The sequence below is a fragment of the Triticum aestivum genome, chromosome 3A (genome assembly GCF_018294505.1).
Source record: "Triticum aestivum cultivar Chinese Spring chromosome 3A, IWGSC CS RefSeq v2.1, whole genome shotgun sequence".
Taxonomy (NCBI): Eukaryota; Viridiplantae; Streptophyta; class Magnoliopsida; order Poales; family Poaceae; genus Triticum; species Triticum aestivum.
In genome coordinates, this window is record NC_057800.1 from 71,173,834 (window position 1) to 71,195,832 (window position 21,999).

The 21,999-nt window shown below is 45.1% G+C and overlaps 1 protein-coding gene across 1 annotated transcript; it reads left to right on the forward strand.

Moving 5' to 3' along the window:
* Positions 1–17,311: 17,311 nt before the first annotated feature.
* LOC123057967 (1-aminocyclopropane-1-carboxylate synthase 7) lies at positions 17,312–19,186 on the forward strand. Its single transcript, XM_044480823.1, has 3 exons — positions 17,312–17,750; positions 17,853–18,013; positions 18,098–19,186. Exons 1-3 carry the CDS (start codon positions 17,430–17,432, stop codon positions 18,981–18,983), a joined length of 1,368 nt encoding a protein of 455 aa, XP_044336758.1. The 5' UTR covers positions 17,312–17,429; the 3' UTR covers positions 18,984–19,186.
* Positions 19,187–21,999: the final 2,813 nt, after the last annotated feature.

Genomic DNA, 21,999 nt, shown 5'->3' on the forward strand with positions numbered 1-21,999 from the left:
GTCGGGCCATGAGTGTTTGGATGATGTAATGTTCTTTATGTACTTGATTGACATGGCGAGTGTAAGCCAACTATGTTATCTCCCCTTTTATTATCTATATTACATGGGATGTTGTGAAGATTACCTAACTTGCGACATATGCCTTCAATGCGATTATGCCTCTAAGTCGTGCCTCGACACGTGGGAGATATAGTCGCATCGAGGGTCTTACAAGTTGGAGCCCCATTGCTTGATCGTTTTTAGCAGCCGAGTTGTGTCTAGAAAAATGTTTTGAGTCATTTAGGAATTATATATCGGAGAGTTTAGGAATTCTTTTTACTTCCCAGTCTCCTCATCGCTCTGGTAAGGCATCCTGACGTAGAGTTTTGACTCTTCTCTTCTCAAATTTCACAAAAAAAAATTAGGATCACGCGGGTATCTTGGAATCGTTCCGATGGTTTTATGATGAGAACATTGTCTTGGTGCCTCCTATCAGGGGTTTTGTGGAAGTGTCCCGGGGAGTTGAGCTCTGAGGTGTTGTCGTCATAATTTTATCGTTGCAGTTCTGGAATACCTGAGTTTAGTACGCCGACATTGAAAATCTCTTTTATGCAGTTCGTTGGTGAGATAACCTCGACGCCACCCAGTACTGGGGCGGGAGTTCGGGAGTATCACCATAACTTGTATAACGGATGCTTTTCAAAGGTTGAGGTAGATGGTTTCCAAAGGTTTCTTGGTTATGTGTTGAAGGATGGATACAGCTGGATGTAGGAATTGCTAGTTTGGGTGAGATATTATGCTTCTCGTGTATCCCCAACACCTGATTGCATAACCGGAAAGATTCGGGAGTTTCATAGGTGGGAATTCTAGTAGCTGTAGTTCTTCTTCCACGAATATTGGTTTGAGATTGAGATTTCTTACCGATTATTCGTTCTTGATCCGTACCTGGTTGATTTATTTCTCTACCTTTATTCTACGTGGCTTCTCAATTTATGGATATGTGACCATTTCAAGAGGAATGCATTCGTTCATTTGTTCGGATGTGAAGACTATATGTTGCAATTTTCATTCCGTTGGATTCAGCTTCAATATTTGTCTATCAATGTGCTAATGGATGTCAACCTCTTCAGGATGGCTCCTCCAACGCGCACGACTCCGAATCCTGATCCGCCACCACATCCACCTCCTCTGGAGGCATGGCAAGTTGTGATGGCCGCAACCAATGCAAACACACAGTTGATCATGCAAATTCTTCAAGAGTGCAATCAAGGCAACCAAAGGAACCAAGGCAACAATCAGAATCACTTTGCTACACTCAACCAGTTCCTTGCTAACGGGCCAAAGACTTTCAGCAATTGTGTTGAGGCAACCGATGCTGACGATTGGCTTGTGGATCTGTGCAAGCATTTCGAGTGCAGTAACATCAGGCCTGAGGACTTTGTCAAGTTCGCTTCCTTCCAACTCAAAGATCAAGCTGCAGAATGGTTCCAGCAGTACAAGGACTCCAGAGGTGGACGTGTTATCACTTGGGATGAATTCCGTCGAGATTTCAGAGCTCATCATATTCCTCAGAGCGTGGTTGAAAGCAAACGTGAGGAATTCCGCAACCTGAAGCAAGGCTCTTTGTCTGTCTATGACTACAACAAGTTGTTCTAGAAGCTCGCCCGCTTTGCTAAGCAGGACGTACCTGATGAGAAGAGCATGATATACCAGTTCAGGGGTGGTCTCAGAGAAGAAATCCAGCTAGCTCTTGTTCTCTTCGAGCCCTTGAGGTACGATGAGTTCTATAACATGGCATTGAAGCAAGAGGCTGCTCAGCTGAGGTGTGATGCTTCCAAGAAGCGAGTCAGAGATGTTACTCCTTCTTCCTCTACTCAAGTGGCCAAGCAGCAGAAGTATTGGCTTCCTCCTCCTCCGTTCCGTCAGCCGTATCAGCAGAAGAGCAAAGGTGGTAGTGGATCTTCCCACCCACCCAACCCTGGCTTTCAGAACAAGACTTCGTCTCAACCTCCAAAATCGAGTGCTCCATATCACCGTCCGCTTTCAGAGGTCACGTGCAACAAGTGCCAACAGAAGGGTCACTATGCCAACAAGTGTTTCAACCAGAGGCGTCTTCCTCCTCCTCCTCCTGTCAAATTGGCAAGTACAGCTATGGTCAAGCATAACCCTAAGCACGCCAAGGTCAACTTGATGAATGCAGCTCAGGCAGAGGACTCGTCAGATGTCATCATGGGTAACCTTCCTGTTAATGATATTCCAGCTAAAGTTCTTTTTGACACTGGTGTATCGCATTCTTTCTTGTCATGCCCTTTTGCATCGAAGCACAATGTTAATACTGAGATCATGCCCAAAGTCATGCAAGTTGTTTCTCCCGGCAAGCTTTTGACTTCTAGTTTGGTTGCTCCCGATATCTCTATCACGTTGGGTGACTACAAGTTTCTCTCTTCTCCGATGGTTCTTGGTAACTCAGATATTGATCTTATTCTCGGAATGGATTGGCTTTCTAAGCACAAGGCTCAGCTTGATTGTGCAGCCAGGCAGATTCAATTGACTCATTCGTCTAAGGATGTAATTGTCTTTGCCGCTCGAGATATTACTATCCGTTTGTTTTCTCTCAATGAGAAGGGTGAACTCGATGCCATCTCACAAATTCCAGTCGTTTGCGAATATCAAGACATCTTTCCAGAAGAGCTTCCAGGAATGCCTCCGCACCGGCCAGTTGAATTCGTTATTGATCTTGAGCCCGGCACGGAACCTGTGTGCAAGCGTCCTTACAAGCTCGGACCTGAAGAGTTGAAGGAGCTGAAGAAGCAACTCGATATTCAAGAGAAAATGGGTCTCATCCGGCCTAGTTCTTCTCTGTGGGGTTGTGGTGTTCTTTTTGTGAAGAAGAAGGATGGAACGGACCGACTTTGTGTTGATTACCATCCATTGAACAAGAAGACCATCAAGAACAAATACCCACTTCCCAACATCAACGAGCTGTTCGAACAACTCAAAGGTGCCCAAGTATTCTCCAAGCTTGATCTCCGTATGGGTTATCATCATATTCGAATCCGTGAGCAAGATATTTCCAAGACGGCTTTCAGGACAAGCTATGGTTCATATGAATACACTGTCATGTCTTTTGGCCTCGTCAACGCTCCTCCGACGTTCTCTCGCATGATGAACTTCATCTTCAACGCCTACACCAATGACTTCGTTTTGGTCTATCTCGATGACATTCTGGTTTTCTCCAAGAACAAGGAAGATCATGCCAAGCACTTGCGTTTGGTACTCGATAAGTTGAGGGAACACCAGTTCTACGCCAAGTTCTCCAAGTGCGAATTTTGGCTCGATGAGATTCTTTACCTTGGTCATATCATCTCTGCCAAGGGCATTGCGGTGAATCCTGAGAAGGTGTCTGTAATTGTGAATTGGGAACCTCCTCAGAACATGAAGCAACTCCGTAGCTTCCTCGGTCTCGCAAGCTATTGCCGAAGATTTGTTGAAAACTTTTCTAAGATCGCGAAGCCTCTCTCTAATCTTCTCCAGAAGCACGTCAAGTACGTTTGGTCTCCGGAGTGTGACATTGCTTTCAACACTTTGAAAGAGAAACTGATCAGTGCTCCAGTTCTGACTTCGCCTGATGAATCCAAGCCGTACGAGGTCTTTTGTGATGCCTCTCTCCAAGGTCTTGGCACAGTGTTGATGCAAGAGAAGAAAGTTGTTGCTTATACCTCTCGCCAGTTGAAGCCCAATGAGAAGAACTACCCCACTCATGATCTCGAGTTGGAGGCAGTTGTGCATGCTCTTTTGACTTGGAGACATCTTTTATTGGGAAGAAAAGTGGACATTTTCACTGATCACAAGAGTCTCAAGTACATCTTCACTCAGCCTAATCTCAATCTCAGGCAAACTCGATGGGTCGAAATGATTCAAGAGTATAATCCGAGTATCGAGTATACTCCAGGCAAGGCCAATGTGATCGCTGATGCATTGAGCAGGAAAGCTTATTGCAACAGTCTGATTCTTAAGCCTTGTCAACTCGAGATTTGTGAAGCTTTCCGCAAACTTAATCTGCAAATTGTTCCTCAAGGTTTCCTCGCCAACCTTCAAGTCTCTCCTACCTTGGAAGACCAGATTCGCCAAGCCCAGCTTCTTGATGCTATGGTGAAAAAGGTGAAGATTGGGATTGCCAAGAGTCAACCCAAGTACAAGTGCTACCGCCTTGATGACAAGGATACTCTCTTCTTCGAGGATCGTATTGTTGTACCCAAAGGTAACCTCCATAAAGTGATCATGAACGAGGCTCACAATTCTCTCCTCTCCATCCACCCTGGGAGCACGAAGATGTATCAGGACCTCAAACAAGCTTATTGGTGGACTCGAATGAAGCACGAGATTGCTCAATTCATGAACGAATGTGATGTCTGCATAAGAGTGAAGGCAGAACACTAAATGCCAGCTGGTCTCCTCCAACCTCTTACCATTCCATAATGGAAGTTTGACCACATTGAAATGGACTTCGTGACTGGGTTTCCAAAGTCCAAGCGTGGCAATGATGCTATATTCGTTGTCATCGACAAACTCACTAAAGTGGCTCACTTTCTGCCTATCAAAGAGTCGATCACTGCAGCTCAATTGGCGGAACTCTATACCTCTCGAATTGTCTCTCTGCACGGCATTCCACAAGTGATATCTTCAGACCGTGGCAGCATCTTTACCTCAAAGTTTTGGGATTCTTTTCAGAAGGCCATGGGCACCAACATCCGCTTCAGCACAGCTTTCCATCCTCAAACTAGCGGTCAAGTCGAGCATCTCAACCAGATTCTTGAAGATATGCTCACGGCTTGTGTGATCTTCTTCGGCATGAAGTGGGAGGATTGTCTTCCTTATGCTGAATTCTCCTACAACAACAGTTTTCAAGCAAGTTCGGGCAAGACCCCATTTGAAATTCTGTATGGCAGGAAGTGCCATACCCCTCTCAACTGGTCTGAAACCGGTGAACGTCAGCTTTTGGGTAATGACTTAATCACAGAGGCAGAGGAAATGTGCAAAGTCATTTGAGATAACCTCAAAGCAGCCCAATCCCGCCAGAAGAGCTACTATGATAGTAAGCACCGTGATTTGGCTTTCGAGATCGGAGATCATGTTTACCTCCGCGTCTCTCCTATGAAAGGTACTCGTCGCTTCGGTATCAAAGGGAATCTTGCCCCTAGATACGTGGGACCTTTCAAGATTGTCAGCAAGAGAGGGGACCTCATCTATCAACTCGAGCTTCCTTCAAATTTTGCAAATGTTCACGACGTGTTCCATGTCTCTCAGCTCCGAAAGTGCTTCAAGACTCCTGACCGCACCGTCAACTTCGAGGACATTGAGCTCCAAAAAGATCTCTCCTATCATGAGCACCCAGTTACTATTCTCAAAGAGACTGAACGCAAGACTCGCAACAAGTCAATCAAATTTCTCAAAGTCAAGTGGTCACACCATTCCGACCGTGAAGCTACCTGGGAAGGCGAGGATCACCTCCGTTCTGAGTACCCGGCGTTCTTTCAGTCCTAGATCACGGGACGAGATCCTTTCGTAGTGGTGGAGTGTTGTAACACCCCAGATGTAACTTTCCCAATTTGTACTCCAAGTCTTGCCGTTTCCGGCGTTTAAGTTATTATATTTTCTTGGGTTCGGGTCTTTGTCTCCGTGTGTTGTTGTCGTTGTCATGCATCTCATATCATGTCATCATGTGCATTGCATTTGCATACGTGTTCGTCTCATGCATTCGAGCATTTTCCCCGTTGTCCATTTTGCATTCTGGCACTTCGTTCTCCTCCGGTGGTCATTTCTAGCTTTATTTCATGCGTGGAGATTAAACATTTCCGGATTGGACCGAGACTTGCTAAGCGGCCTTGGTTTACTACCGGTAGACCGCCTGTCAAGTTTCGTGCCATTTGGACTTCGTTTGATACTCCAACGGTTAACCGAGGGACCGAAAATGCCTCGTGTGTGTTGCAGCCCAACATCCCTCCAATTTGGCCCAAAACCCACCTAAGCCCTCTCCATCATCTAGAGCGTTCGATCACGATCGCGTGGCCGAAAACCGCACCTCATTTGGACTCTCCTACCTCCTCCTATGCCTATTTAAAGATCCCCCGAAAATCTCCTTCTCCTCCCCCCCCAAAACCCTAGATCCACTCGTCATCGCGCGCCGCCGGACAAGTCTGCCACCGACGGACACGTCCGGATCGACCCGCCGCCACCACGTGTCGCCTCCTCACTCGCTCGCCGCCTTGCCCCACATCGCCGGCCCGGGAGGCCCAGGGAGGGCCCCCGAGGCCCGTTGCCTCCCGCGGCGCACCGCGCCCGACCCCGCCGCCGCGTTCGCCCCGCCGCCGCCTTCTTCCGCTCCGGCGAACGGAGCCGCCGCGCCCCGCTCGACGCCGGCCGGCCGGAGCCGCGCCTCGCCGCCCAGAGTCCGCCGCCACTCCGCCGCCCTCGTCCGTCACCGCCAAACGCCGCGCCGGCCCCGCTCCTCCCCATCTCTGGCAAGTCCCGGCCGGCCTCTCCCTCCTACTCCGGCGAGGACGGCGTCGAACCTCGTTCCGCATGCCCCCGATCCAGATCTGAAAATATTAGGGTTGACCCCGTTTTTTTCCCTAAGTCCCTAATTTTTTTGCTCATGTTCATAGCCTCGTAACTTTGCATCTGTAGCTCCATTTTTGGCATATAGCATATCAAAATGTTCATCTCAGAGAGTACATCATTTCGTTCCATTGCATCATTTTCATTGGAGTTCATCTTGATGCCTGAAATGCTGTTAGAAGAGGGCTACTTGAGATAATTGTCAGATCTGCTGCTCCATTTAGATATTTGTCATTTTTGCCATGATTATTGTGTGCATGATATGCCCATGAGTTCTACATATGTTTTGTTAAGGGTTTGTCATCTTTCCAGAGGTGCAACCCATGTATTTTTGTGTTGGATGTGGTGATTAGCACGAGTTTGCAAAGTGGTGCACTTGGTAATTCTGTTTTCAGGGACTTAGCAATTCTATTAAGTCCTTGAGCTGCTTATCTCATATGGCCATATGTTCATGTTGTTTCCTAGTGATCCGTGCCTCTTTTGAGGATGATCAGTAAGGTTGTTTTATTAACCTTGTAATGCTCTATCCACCCATGTCTTTGTTTGCAATTATGGAGCACCCTAACTTGAGTCAATCAAGCTCTACTTTTGCTACTTTGTGAATCTGGGCAGATTGTCAACTTGTTTGCAATTTTGCCAAGGATGTTGTAGTTGATCCGTGCATGCTATGCTATTGTTCTTGCCATATCTAGCTTCATTTTGTGTATTCTGGATGTATGTATGCTTAGCTAATCATGAATTGCACCGTAGTGAGTGTATCGAGCTCGTAAACATGCCTACTTGAGTTATGTTTCAGCATGTGCCAGTTTTCACTAAGTCTGAAAACTGATTATGTTTTTGCCATATTCACATGCTTGCAATTGTATTTTCTGATCCCTTTTGGCTCACGGTCACTAAGGGAATTTTGTTAAGCTCTTTGAGTAGCTCCATGCCATACTTTACTTTGCCATGTTTAGGTCTTGTAGCATGTAGTTTTGTTGCTCCGAAGAGTGCTACCTGATCTGAAATTCCAGACAAGTGTTAATTTCACTAAGTCTGAAATCTGTTTGTCATATGCATTTTTGCCATGCTTGTTTGAACCTGTTAATGGATGAATTGGCCGTAGCTCAGTGCTAGACTTTTGTTAAGCATCATGAATGCATCCCTGCCATGTATTTTGTTGTCATGTTTGGCTGCTGTAGCATGTACATATCGTTGCATTTAGATGGCTACTTGCTGTAAATCGCAGACCGGTGTCATATTTGAATCGCTTGCCATTTCCAAACCGTAACTCCGATTCCGGCGTTTTTATATCGTTTTCAAGCGATTTCATCTCACCTTTCCAGCGGCACACTTGGATTCCCAAGTTGAGGCCAGATTCATGCATCCCTTGTCAAATCTTGCATATGCATCCCGCATCGTATCCCGCATAGCAAATCATCTTTGCATTCTGTTGTTTGAGTTGCACGTGGTTGATTTGTGTCCTTGTTGCTTGTTTGTCTTGTTTGGGTAGAGCCGGGAGACGAGTTCGCTAACGAGGAGCCCGTTGAGTTTGCTTTCGAGGATCCAGCCAACTCTGACAACTGTGCAGGCAAGATGATCATACCCTCGAAATCACTACTATCTTTGCTACGCTAGATTGCTCGCTCTTTTGCTATGCCAATGCTACGATGCCTACCACTTGCTTTCTAGCCTCCCAAATTGCCATGTCAAACCTCTAACCCACCTTGTCCTAGCAAACCGTTGATTGGCTATGTTACCGCTTTACTCAGCCCCTCTTATAGCGTTGCTAGTTGCAGGTGAAGATTGGAGACCGTTCCTTGTTGGAACACTTATTTACTTGTTGGGATATCATTATATTGTCATGTTATCTTAATGCATCTATATACTTGGTAAAGGGTGGAAGGCTCGACCTCTCACCTAGTGTTTTGTTCCACTCTTGCTGCCCTAGTTTCCGTCATATCGGTGTTATGTTCCCGGATTTTGCGTTCCTTACGCGGGTGGGTTATAATGGGAACCCCTTGATAGTTCGCCTTGATTAAAGCTTTTCCAGCAATGCTCAACCTTGGTTTTACCTTTTGCCACCTAGCCTCTTTTCCCTTGGGTTTCCGGAGCCCAAGGGTCATCTTATTTTACCCCCCCCCCCCGGCCAGTGCTCCTCTGAGTGTTGGTCCGACTGAGTAGACTGCAGGGCCACCTCGGGGCAACTTGAGGGTTGGTTTTACTCGTAGGATGTCTCATCTGAGTGTACCCTAAGAATGAGATATGTGCAGCTCCTATTGGGATTTGTCGGCACATTCGGGCGGTGTTGCTGGTCTTGTTTTAACCTGTCGAAGTGTCTTGATGAACCGAGATACCGAGTCTGATCGGAACGTCTTGGGAGGAGGTCTATTCCTTCGTTGACCGTGAGAGCTTGTCATGGGCTAAGTTGGGACTCCCCTGCAGGGATTTGAACTTTCAAAAGCCGTGCCCGCGGTTATGGGCAGATGCGAATTTGTTAATGTCCGGTTGTAGATAACTTGAACCTTAACTTAACTAAAATGATTCAACTGAGTGTGTTACCGTGATGGCCTCTTCTCGGCGGAGTCCGGGAAGTGGACACGGTGTTGGAGTAATGTTTGCGTAGGTTGTTCTCTAGTTTCTCGCTCGCGCTTTGCCTCCTCTTCTCGCTCTCTTTTGCGAATAAGTTAGCCACCATAGTTTGCTAGTCGCTTGCTGCAGCTCCACATATATTTGTACCTTGCCTTACCTATAAGCTTAAATAGTCTTGATCGCGAGGGTGCGAGATTGCTGAGTCCCTGTGGCTCACATATTACTATTACACCAGATGCAGGGCCCGATGATTCCGCTCCAGGAGACGCGCTTGAGCTCAAGTGGGAGTTCGACGAAGACTCTCAACGTTACTATGTTTCTTTTCCTGATGATCAGTAGTGGTGCCCAGTTGGGGGTGATCGGGGCCGTGTCGCTTGTTGGGTTATCTTTTATTTTGGCGCCGTAGTCGGGCCATGAGTGTTTGGATGATGTAATGTTATTTATGTACTTGATTGACGTGACGAGTGTAAGCCAACTATGTTATCTCCCCTTTTATTATCTATATTACATGGGATGTTGTGAAGATTACCTAACTTGCAACATATGCCTTCAATGCGATTATGCCTCTAAGTCGTGCCTCGACACGTGGGAGATATAGTCGCATCGAGGGTGTTACAGTTCTATAGTCAATTGTTGGCATATAGTTTGCCCTGTAACATCACCATAATTGTGTCTTCCATTTTGATGTGGTAGCGGTGGAATCGTTGTACATAGAGGAACCGATGCATTACGACAGCATTGGTCTCCGGTCAACCATCTCTGACTATAAAAGCTGATAAATTGTAGCTGCAAATTTTGAATCCCTGTCCAACTTAGAATCTTTAGTGGATGCTATTGTAACCTGCAACAATTTCCTCATGTAATGTCACTCTTGAACTCTTTTGCATGACCAGCATGCTCATGAAAGGACTTAGGAGTGTTGCGTCACTCCAAAGCTCCAAGCTTGAGAAGGTCTACGCCCTAGCAAGATAAACCTGCACTGTTTGTTTGTTTGTTTGTTTTACTTTAATCTAACCTCACTTGGTTCTGATTATAATGGTTTAAATGGTTTCCTTCCCTTCCAGTTGTTCCAATGGGTTGTAGATCGCAGGATCGAGACTACTGGGTCACATGGTGGAAGCAAGTCAGTTGGTAAGACCTGGTTCTTGTTAAGCACACTACTGTACATCAAACTTCAAAGAATTTAGCTTACGCTTATGGTTGTGCCTGCAAGTTCGAAACTTCAATTGAACTAATGACAAGAGAAAGTGATGTGTGCTAGCCGTGAACTTAGTGGGTCACTTCACTTGTCCTTTGCGGAGGAATCCATTCTGATGAACGATGTAATATTTAGGTAAAGGTTGTCTTTTTTTTTGAATTGGCTATGTAAAGGTTGTCAAACTTAAGATAATCTCTCAAGCATACAAATTAGGTATTTCACTCCTCACTGTTATGATATATGACCTTGAAGTCTGAACCATTTGACTGGCGTATCTTCTTAATGTTTCCAAAATAGCCTAATTAGTAATTACCCTTACATTCTGGAGTAACAAGCTATCATATTATGCATAATGGGAATGAAATGGGCATTTACTTTGGTTGTAAACACGAGCTAGGGGTTTCAAGTTGCAACTTATACAAAGCAAATTATATTTGGTACTGAATTTACTGGGTTTGAGTTGGAATGATTGTGATCTACTCACTCCGTCCGGAATTACTTGTCGCTCAAACGTGTGTATCTAGCACTGAAATACGTCTAAATACATCCATTTCAGCGATTAATTCCGGATGGAGGTAGTATTTTTTTAGATCGGTGTACTTCAATGCTCATATTTCTAATTTTGTCTTATCATTTATTGCTGCAATATGTGGAATATTGAGCTGGTACTGACTCATGCAAACTAAAATAGCTCATTGCAATACACGTATTCTTTTTAACTGCCCAATGGAAAAATACATAAATATCTTGTGAGCATGCATTTTTAATCAACTACGTCGCAAATGGCTATGAGGCTTTCCTACTTCTGCATACCCGTAATACTCTTATATTTTCATTTCAAATTTGCACCACCTTGACCATGTGGTTGTGGCTGCTGCGCATGCTCTAGGCGACAAGGGAATAAAAAGTTAAAAACACACTCCCAGTTGTCTGCTTGAATCGACAAAAAATTGGAAATGTGAAGATTGTAGAGATATGTGTCGCCCAATTTTGGTTAGCCCTTTTGGCTGGAATTTTGGTTATCACTTTTTCTGTAGGAATTGTGATTAGCTCATTTTTTGTTGGAATTTTGATGAGCTTTTTTGGAGGCCAAGCCCCTTTAGGAAGTCAGAAATTTCATTCATTCCTTGGATGATGAGATATTACGCACTCACATGCAAAATTTGAGGAGCAAGCATCATATCTGGTTGCGTATGCCAAGCCTCTGTACTTAGAATAGTGTTGTTTTCAGCTACTTTGGAAGCTGAACTATTATTCTATTAACTTATTGACCAGCCCAAAGAAGAATTGCCATGATTCTCCAACCATTTAATGTGTGTTGTTGATCACTTTAGTTAACGTAGTACTATTTGAAATAATAGGAGTACATTCAGGTGCTTGTAACACATGTAGAATATGGACTGCTAGGAGTTGTGCGTTCGATGATCATGGAGAATGAATGGCATCTTCATGTAACATGGCTGAGTATCAGTTTTAGTTTGAAAGTATATGCCAACTCATGTAGGTTCAAATGACTTGAACAAAGAATATGAAGCGCCAATATTGAACAATAGAGAAGCAGGAGAGGAGCAAATGATGACAGGGTCCATCAGCATGGGTAAAAGAAAACTAAGGATAACGTCACCACGTGCAAAAATTATATTTGATCAACATCACAACAGTAGCAAGGTGAGTGACAATGTAACATTATCCTTTCATTAGTTGACCATTCGACTTTTGTTTGATATAACTGGCATGATATTTGGATAGGAAAGTTATTTGTTAACTTTGTAGTATCATTTTTATGTGTAAGCTGATAATTATGCACTTTCCATTCGCCTGTTGTTTCCTAGAAGTATTCCTCTTTTTGAAGATATTGTTATGTGAAGCGTAGTTTCTAAAGAAAACTAAAATGTGCTTGTGGTATTTTCCTTCCTTAAGTTTTTATTGTCTTGTGAAATGATAGAAATAGACGGTTCCCAATAAGAAGATGATAGGAGCAATAGGTAGTTGAAGGTAGTATAATTGCCAGTTAGCATTGTTTTCAGTAGGATTCAATGAGGTAATATAGGAGACCAGGAAGCACCTTCTCGAAGGAATTCACATAATTATGGATATTTCCTGCCAATTAGCATTGTTTTCATTCAGTAGGGTCATCCACTAATTCAACTTGCCAGGATAAGAATTTGTTGTTTATTATGTCTACATGGGCAGTGTTGTTAGATGTCTAGATGTCTACATTGATGATCTATGTTAGAGCATCCCACTCTAGCAATGGCTTTGTAAGCACGTATTTTATGGTGGTTGTGTTGGCCTTTCATTCTTTGGGTTGTTAATGAACGTGTCTTAATGAGACAGTGTGCCATTGCCATTTTTGGGGATCAAATCTTGCATTGTGTGAGCCTTGAGATTTGACCTGGACAAAGTTAGCACATCTAAAGATAAAAGGCTTTCTTCTTGCTGCTATAACCAAAGGGTATAGCTTGCTATTCTTATAGCTTGATCCATCTAGAAATAGTGAAGTTTAAGGATGACTGCAAGTGAGATTGCTGGTTAACTGGTTGTATCTTTATTTTGTTTTAGTCTCCCTTGAATCAAACATCTCTTCCCTTACAATGAAATGCATTCAATCACATACATAGTTTAAAAGATTTTTTTTGCGAAATTTAAAAGATATATTTTGCCGTTGAGGATATGTAATTATGTCAAAGAAAGGACATTTGACCTTTGGAATGTATTAATACACTTGCAAAAATGAATGAGGGCGGAGTATCAGTCTATTTTCCTATGCATTTGTTGGTAACTGACGTACGTTGCACGTGCATGCTTACTAGTGTAATTAAACGTACCAAAGACTCCTCGAGTAAAGGCTTCCACAGCAGGTTCATCAAAATGAGGATCCCAAATCGCATGAGCAATAGGTCTTACGCGTAAAGGATTATGTATCCATGATCCAAAATTTCCTTCCCAAGCTACATGAAACAAATTTCTGGACGTTCATAGAAAGATTATTGCTAACTGTCCAAAGTAGGGCTAAGAAAATCTCGAGACTCATGAGCCGCTCGAGGTCGATTTGAATTTTGGCTCGACTAGAGATCAACTCAGAAAGAAATGAGTTGACTATGAGCACTTTATATAGTTCGGTCGAGAAATGAGTGATCTTGAGACAACACCGACTTGCTCGATTTTAGCTCAATTTTAGCCTGATATCATATAATTATATTAATAATCTTTATATGTATTAAAAGGAAATAGGATAGTTTATTGCCATATATGTTGCATATGTATTTTCTCCATTTTACCTACTAGCAAACATGGAAGCTTGACTAAGTGTAAAGAAAATTTAGCCTCGATATGTTACATATAAGGGGAGGGGGGCAGGAGGTTTAGTTCGGTTAAGAAGGATTGTAGGATTTCTAGATGAAACACATAGGATTAGCATTTTTGTTAACATGAGCTCTTTTAAGATGCCCCCTCTTAATAGATAACTGGAGAATTCAATCCTAACCCGCTATTAATGAAGGGTTGTTTTGGCTATCTCAACAAAGATGCATCTATGCATCTTTAGACAAAATTTGATGTACTCTTCCAATTTAGACTTCTATATATAATATACTCCCTCTGCTTATTTTTACTCCACATATAAAATTTGTTTGAAATCAAACTACACAAAGTTTGACCAAATTTATATCAAAAAATATGAGCATCTATACTGAAACTATCTGTCATCGCCCCTCCCTTGCCGGAGCCGGGCACAACTTGTAGAATAATTTTGTTCATGTGATTAAACGTACCAAAGACTCCTCGAGTAAAGGCTTCCACAGCAGGTTCATCAAAATGAGGATCCCAAATCGCATGAGCAATAGGTCTTACACATAAAGGATTATGTATCCATGATCCAAAATTTCCTTTCCAAGCTACATGAAACAAATTTCTGGACGTTCATAGAAAGATTATTGCTAACTGTCCAAAGTAGGGCTAAGAAAATCTCGAGACTCGTGAGCCGCTCGAGATCGATTTGAATTTTGGCTCGACTAGAGATCAACTCAGAAAGAAATGAGTTGACTATGAGCACTTTATATAGTTCGGTCGAGAAATGAGTGATCTTGAGACAACACTGACTTGCTCGATTTTAGCTCAATTTTAGCCTGATATCATATAATTATATTAATAATCTTTATATGTATTAAAAAGAAATAGGATAGTTTATTGCCATATATGTTGCATATGTATTTTCTCCATTTTACCTACTAGCAAACATGGAAGCTTGACTAAGTGTAAAGAAAATTTAGCCTCGATATGTTACATGGAAAGTCATGTGTAAATATCATATTCTTTCTTTTACGGAAACACTAACGCTCACATGTGTGGTCGTTTGCATCTCGCCCACACGCGTGGATCCACGTCCGTTTGTGGTTGCACGAATCTTGGCGTGTTTGTGGTGCCACATAGGATTGGGCTGGTGTGTGCACATTCATTCGGTCGCCCACACGTTTATTTTCACCACACGGAGGGACCGATGTGTGGGTGTTTAGCAGTTCGACCACACAGGGGCTGGTGTGTGGACATTTATCAGTTCTCCCACATGCCAGTCTCCTCTCCCACACTCAAAGCTGCCAGTTGCCATGTGTTTTGCAGGATACATGGCAACTATCCTAGTGTGCTTGTAAGAAGATGGCAACTCTCTCTTTTACCCGAACATGTCAGTTGCCATGTGTTTTGTAGGGTACATGGCAACTGCCTTAGTGTGCTTGTAAGCAGATGACATCTCTCTCTTTTTATCCGAACATGTTATTTTTCCATGTCTCTTTGTAGCACTACACGGCAACTGCCTAGTGTTAGTAGGTGGCAACTTCTAATATTTTCAAATCATGGCAACTGTAGTAAACCAGATCATACATGGCAACTGCCTAGTATTAGTAGATGGCAACCCCTAAAGTTTTTCAAATCATGGCAACTATAGTAAACCAGACCATACATGGCAACAGCTGCATTTGTCCAAAAATGGCATCTGACACTTGACCTGAGATGACAACTGCAGTTAAGCAACCATGGCAACTGTAGTTGTCCGACATGGCAACTGTAGTTCAGCGACATGGCAACTGCAGTTAAAGGAACATGGAAGAGGATCCGGACCATGGCAAATGTGGGGCGCGTGGTGACTGTCACGTGAGGCGTGCGGGACCGTGAGGTAGGAGGCCTGGCGTACGGGCGTGTGTGCGTTATCTATTTTGCCCACACATAGATGTGTGAGAGGGACCGCGGGAAAAAAAGAGGCATGTGGGCATTACTTGTTTTGTCCACACGTAAGCGTGTGGGTTGATCCTCTTAGACATCACATAAACCATGTGGGCAGACTTCTTAATGCACACACGTGTGAGCGTTATCGACGTCCTTCTTTAAAGTTTGCGGGCAGACACACCTTCATTTTCTTCTCTTTTTAGTTTATCCACGATCTTTACTATTAAGTACTAGTCTTCTGTTGACAGAGAATAGTTCGAATTTTATGATGGTTTCTTATGTTGTGTTGTGGCATATCTTGTTTGGAAAATTGCCTTTAATTTAAAAGAACATCTTATATAGCTCTAAACTAGCTTGAGATCGACTCAAGATCATTATAAGCTGAGCACGAGTCATCTTTTACAGCTCGACCTTGAATTTTACTTAGTTTTAGCTTGCTTGAATTTTATTATAAGTTGAGCTAAGCTTAGTCTAACTCGTTCGAGCTCGATTCGTTTGCAGCTCTAGTCCAAAGTGAAAAGCAAAAATGATCTGATAAAAAAAATTCTTTAGTAATATCATCATGACTTTTCAAATCATGCGTGTTAGTAATACCAAACCGAGTATGACGAGTGCCGGGTCCTGAGCTAAGATATGTTGAACCCACTTTAAATATAAACTAGTACTCCCTTTATCCCATAATGTAGGATATTTTTGACACTAGTATAGTGTCAAAAAACATTCTACATTATGAGACGGAGGAAGTACATTTTTAACCGCAAAAAGTGTAATGGAGATAAAAAAGTATATTTCCTATACTTAAAATATGTACTAACGACTTATAAAATATTAACGCTAAACGACTTTGCGCCATCTATCGATGTCGGCTCCAACCTCATCATGAGCATGAGCATGTGGCGGTACAAGCAAATGGACGGCGCGGCCGTATCGCGTATAGTATGTCTTACATTTTTGACACAATATATATTTTCTAAATTTCTCGATTAAATAATAATCAACTGATTTGCTGCCAACGTACTATGTTACACTTACATTAGTATGTCTAACAAATGGTGCAATCTCCATGTCTTCTACTCCATCATCCCATAATATAAGATAGTTCAAAAAATGCTTTTATATTACGGGACGTAAAGAGTACTAGCTACCACTCATGTACGCCTCAAGCACAAAAGAGAAAAAGGTAAACCTGCACGCTGCTAGTTTATAACAGAAGACTGAATTTGAAGGCAGAGAAATATTAGCTATCATTGTTAAATCTTTCCTTGCTTATCTTGTGTGTTCTATAATGGTACTCTCTATTAACTTTGTGCTAAATCAAGGTCAATTAATATGTCCGGTCACTGCCAGCAGCGTGTCCGGAGCTGTCCGGACGTGTCCATGGGCGTATAGGGACTTATATTAGGCAACTATGGTTGAACATGCTCTAACCATTGGTAAAATCTTACATCATGTCAGGTAATAGGAATATTAGCCATTAATTATTGAAAATATATATAACGTAATAATATTAGCCGTTAATTGTCAAAAAATAAACATTAGCCATTAATTGTCAGAAAAAATGAATATTAGCCATTTTAAAATTTTGGGGCTCTTGTGACAACTGGGTCCTCCCCCGGGGGCAACTTTGACAACCGAATGATTTCACACCAGTATATATACTGCCATATTTTTGCCTATATATATCCCCAAGACCAGCCAGGATCACCACACCCAGCTCTACCTTGCGAGCGCATTCACATTCTTGAGCTGTTCTAGCTTTGCTCCTTGCCATTGCATTGCGTTGCGAGCTTTCAACCTCAAAAGAGTCCTGCTCCATTGCTTGTCACTCCAAGGCGCAAAGACCATGGGCGGCATGCTGTTGCCCGCTGCTTCCTCGCCTCCCCTGTCGCGGGTGGCGACCTCCAGCGCCCACGGCGAGGACTCCCCCTACTTCGCCGGGTGGAGGGCCTACGACGACGACCCCTACGACGCCGTCACCAACCCCGGCGGCGTCATCCAGATGGGCCTCGCGGAGAACCAGGTCTCCTTCGACCTCCTGGAGGGGTTCCTCAGGGAGCACCCGGAGGCGGCCGGGTGGGGCGGCGCCCGCCCCGGCTCCGGCGTCGCCAGCTTCCGGGACAACGCCCTCTTCCAGGACTACCACGGCCTCAAAACCTTCCGGAAGGTACGTCGTTGATGCACAAGAGCATGTGTGCTCTGCTTTATCTTGCTTGTCTCCGACGGCGTGGACTGATCTTTGTGGCGGTCCGGTGCCCTTTGCTTGCAGGCGATGGCGAGTTTCATGGAGAAGATAAGGGGCGGAAAGGTGAGGTTTGACCCTGACCGCATCGTGCTCACCGCCGGCGCGACGGCGGCCAACGAGCTGCTCACGTTCATCCTCGCCAACCCGGGAGACGCGCTGCTCATCCCTACGCCGTACTACCCGGGGTAAGCAACAAGCCAACCAACCAGAGCAAGCCACTACTGTTCCATTGCCCGTGCTCTTGTCCTGACATGCATGGCGCCGTGCAGGTTTGATCGGGACTTGCGGTGGAGGACGGGGGTGAACATCGTGCCCGTGCACTGCCACAGCTCCAACGGCTTCCAGGTCACGGTCGCCGCGCTCGAGGCGGCGTACGAGGAGGCCGCGGCGGCGGGGATGAGCGTCCGCGGCGTCCTTCTCACGAACCCGTCCAACCCGCTCGGCACGACGGTGGAGCGGTCGGCGCTGGAGGACGTCCTCGACTTCGTCGTGCGCAAGAACATCCACCTCATCTCCGACGAGATATACTCCGGCTCCGTGTTCGCCGCGCCGGACCTCGTCAGCGTGGCGGAGCTCGTCGAGTCGCGCGGCGACGACGTCGCCGGGCGCGTGCACATCGTGTACAGCCTCTCCAAGGACCTGGGGCTCCCGGGGTTCCGCGTCGGCGTGGTGTACTCGTACAACGACGCGGTGGTCACGGCCGCGCGGCGCATGTCCAGCTTCACGCTCGTGTCGTCGCAGACGCAGAAGACGCTCGCCGCCATGCTCTCCGACGCCGCGTTCGCACAGGAGTACATCCGCACCAACCGCGAGCGCCTCAGGGTGCGGCACGACCACATGGTGGCCGGGCTGGCCCGCTCCGGCGTGCCGTGCCTGCCCAGCAATGCCGGGCTGTTCGTGTGGATGGACATGCGGCGGCTGCTCCGTGACGGCGGTGAGGCCACGGTCGCCGACGAGCTGCGGCTGTGGGACCTGATGCTGCGCGAGGTGAAGCTCAACATCTCGCCGGGGTCGTCGTGCCATTGCTCGGAGCCCGGGTGGTTCAGGGTGTGCTTCGCCAACATGAGCCTGGACACGCTGGACGTTGCACTGGCGAGGATGAGCCGCTTCATGGACAGGTGGAACAAGGCGACAACGCTGCAGGAACAGCACTAGACCAAATCTTCAAACAAACAAAAAAGATACATACATTAGACAAAGTAAAAGTAAATTTTTGTGGCAAATCCATTGCCATTGTAATCAATTGAGGAAGTACGTAACCGATCCTGGTGACACATCAATTTTGTATGGGGATTTTTTTTCTCTCGAACAGAGAGATGGTATCCCATACTATTATATGTAAGAGTGGTTCATTCTTGGAATAAGTCTTCTTTGCAATCTTAAACTATTAGCTTGGTTCACTTAACCCTTGAAAAATAATTTGTCCTCACTCAACCTCCTAATCTTTTTCTATCCACTCTGATTTGTTTCAAAAATCAGCAAATCTCTTCATTTCTTATTAAAAAAAGAAACGAGTGATGCCATACATACAACATCCTTTGTCCGATTTTGGTACAAACCTACCGATCACACCGTCCATGAATAGGCAAAGTGCAGCCCCAACCATTTGATTGACTGTTGTATAGAGATCGTAGGATAAAATATCATATGCGGAGTAGTTGCCGAAAAGAAATATGAAAAAATATCACACATAAGACAAAATTACAATAATGCACCCCAATGTTGTCGCAATAATATCTTTTAAGATAGTTAGATATTCATCATCTTTTGATCTCACCAAAATGGGGTTTTGCTATTTATCAAGAAACCTGGAAAATAACTAATTTCAAATCAATGGTAACAAATCATTGGATCCAAACATCTAGATCCTCGCAAATATAAAATCACGACAAATGTTTTATCAAACGGCAATCGATGTGGATTGTGGATAGAGAAAACTATTTCTAAGTTGACTCGGCTATAGTTGCTCCCTATCAAAATGGGGGATCTCAGTCATGGCACCGATGTAGAAATCAAAACAATGTTAACACTAGCATCGCAAATGAAACAAAAATGCTACGCATACGGAACCCAACTTACCGGCAGATTTCCTCCTACCCCAATGTTTTTTCTTGAGGGCATATTTACCCCAAAAACATTCATTAAAAAACCCGCCAGTACTGCAGATGTCCAAGAAAGGAAAGTTTGTGGGATTTCACCCTAGCCAAATAAAACCGATTTGAAGACTTTGTTAGAAAAATGTGTTATAAGTTTCGATACATAGGCGGTTGAGAGGCTTGTGGTGTTTGAGATATCTTGCGAGCATGCTGGTCACTTTGGCTGGACATATGTTGCGTTTGGTGGTTTTGGGTTTCGGCGCTCTTGTGTCGGGCTCAAATGATGTTTCATGAGCTTGTGTGCTTGTGTGTCTGGCTAAACACCTTTCTCTAGGTCTGATTCTTGTTTTCTTTTGTGTTTTTTTGTTTTTGCTTGATTTTCCTTTTAACCGTGATGTGTACTGTTTTTGGATTTGTTTTTCCTTCTTTCTTTCCTCCTCCACAAGAAAAGCTCTTGTCCTCCCGTCGGCGGCGCCGCCGGTCCGTCTCATCTCCGATGGCCTCTAGGCCATGGAGGTGTGGAGGATCTCGGCCCCTCGCCGGCGGGAGGGACCCCGTTCTCGTTCTTGTTAGAGTCAGCGTCGTCTTGGTTGGGGCTGTGTGGCGGCGACGACATCCCTTAGTAGGAATAATGTCTCCCACGTTTTATTCCCGTCCCGATGATGCGTCTAGCATCGCCGGAGGGCGTGTGGAGGTTTGCCTCCGTCGGATCTTGTGGGATTTGGTCGGTGTTGGCCTTCGGTGGATCTATTTAGATTCGTTCTTCGTTCGTCTTCGTTTAGGTGTTTATAGGTTTGGTTCTTCTGATTTGCGATGGTTGCTACTCTGGTGCGCTGGTCCTGTGGGGTCTTAGCACGACGACTTCCCAACTGTCTACTACAACAAGGTTTGCCCGACTCCGATGGGGGGGGGGGGGGGGGGGGCGATGACGGCGGCGCGCCTTCGGCTCGCTCCAGTGCTTGTAGTCGTCGCTAGGTGGTCCACGAACATGGTTGTAATTTTTTATTATCCCTGTTGTTCTTTGTACTGTTATGATTGAAGATGAATAAATTGAAAGTTTCTCAAAAAAAAACTCTTCTCTTCTTAATGCAATCGTGAGAACTCCCCGCCCTCTAACGAGGTCCCGTCCGACTTTGTGGGCAACTGTCAGATCCATCTAAGCAAGGACAAACACATGGATTCTGAACTCAAAAGATCAGCGTTCGCCATCTACTCCCTTCATTCCAAATTACTTGTCGCAAAGATGGATGTATCTAGATGTATTTTAGTTCTAGATACATTTATTTCCGCGACGAGTAACTTGAAACGAAGGGAGTACATCAGTGCCACCGACTGGCACATCCCTAGCCAAATCCCCATTGTCATGGTCACGACGGCGGCCCTCTCAACAAACCACCACCGTAGGGTGGTCGTCAAGGCACCAGCCATCTCCCGAACACTGTAGCATCGCGTCGTTAGGTCGGCGCGCGCGCGGGACGCGGGAGCGTGTGGAGTGTTCTCTTCAGTTCAGTTTGTCCTCGGGTGCACACGGCAGGTGTTCCACGCACGTAACTCGCCATCAACTCTCGGCCTACGCTGCTAAAGCTAGCTTGTTCCAAGTCTTTCTAGAGTTCCCAGTGAACTAGCTAGCTGTGTGGACTGTGGCGTACTACAGCACAGGTAGGTGAGATAAAATTGGTAGCACACCACCTATATGAGACCAGGAAACAAAAACGGTCTGATGAGCAGAGAGACGTACGTACGTAACGTACACTTTCGATGATTGGCACGGGGACAGGCCAGGCTGGACCGGTGCTCGACAATGACAAGACAAGAAGGGCACGGGAACAAGATAGAAGGGAGAGATCCCCTCGCCCAAGGCACACAACACGTCGGAAAGGCAGCAGCGATCTTCCTGTGTCCCCAGCATCTGCGCGCCAGCTTGGCCGCGGATCACACACCTCATCACTCGCACTCGCCAGTATACGACACTTCTCCTTAACACCATTACATAGCAGCTCATTAAGGGACAGGAGGCTCTGGGGATCCCGGGCTTGTCTGTGGAGCGCTAATGGCGTGATCGATCCGGCCAAGCA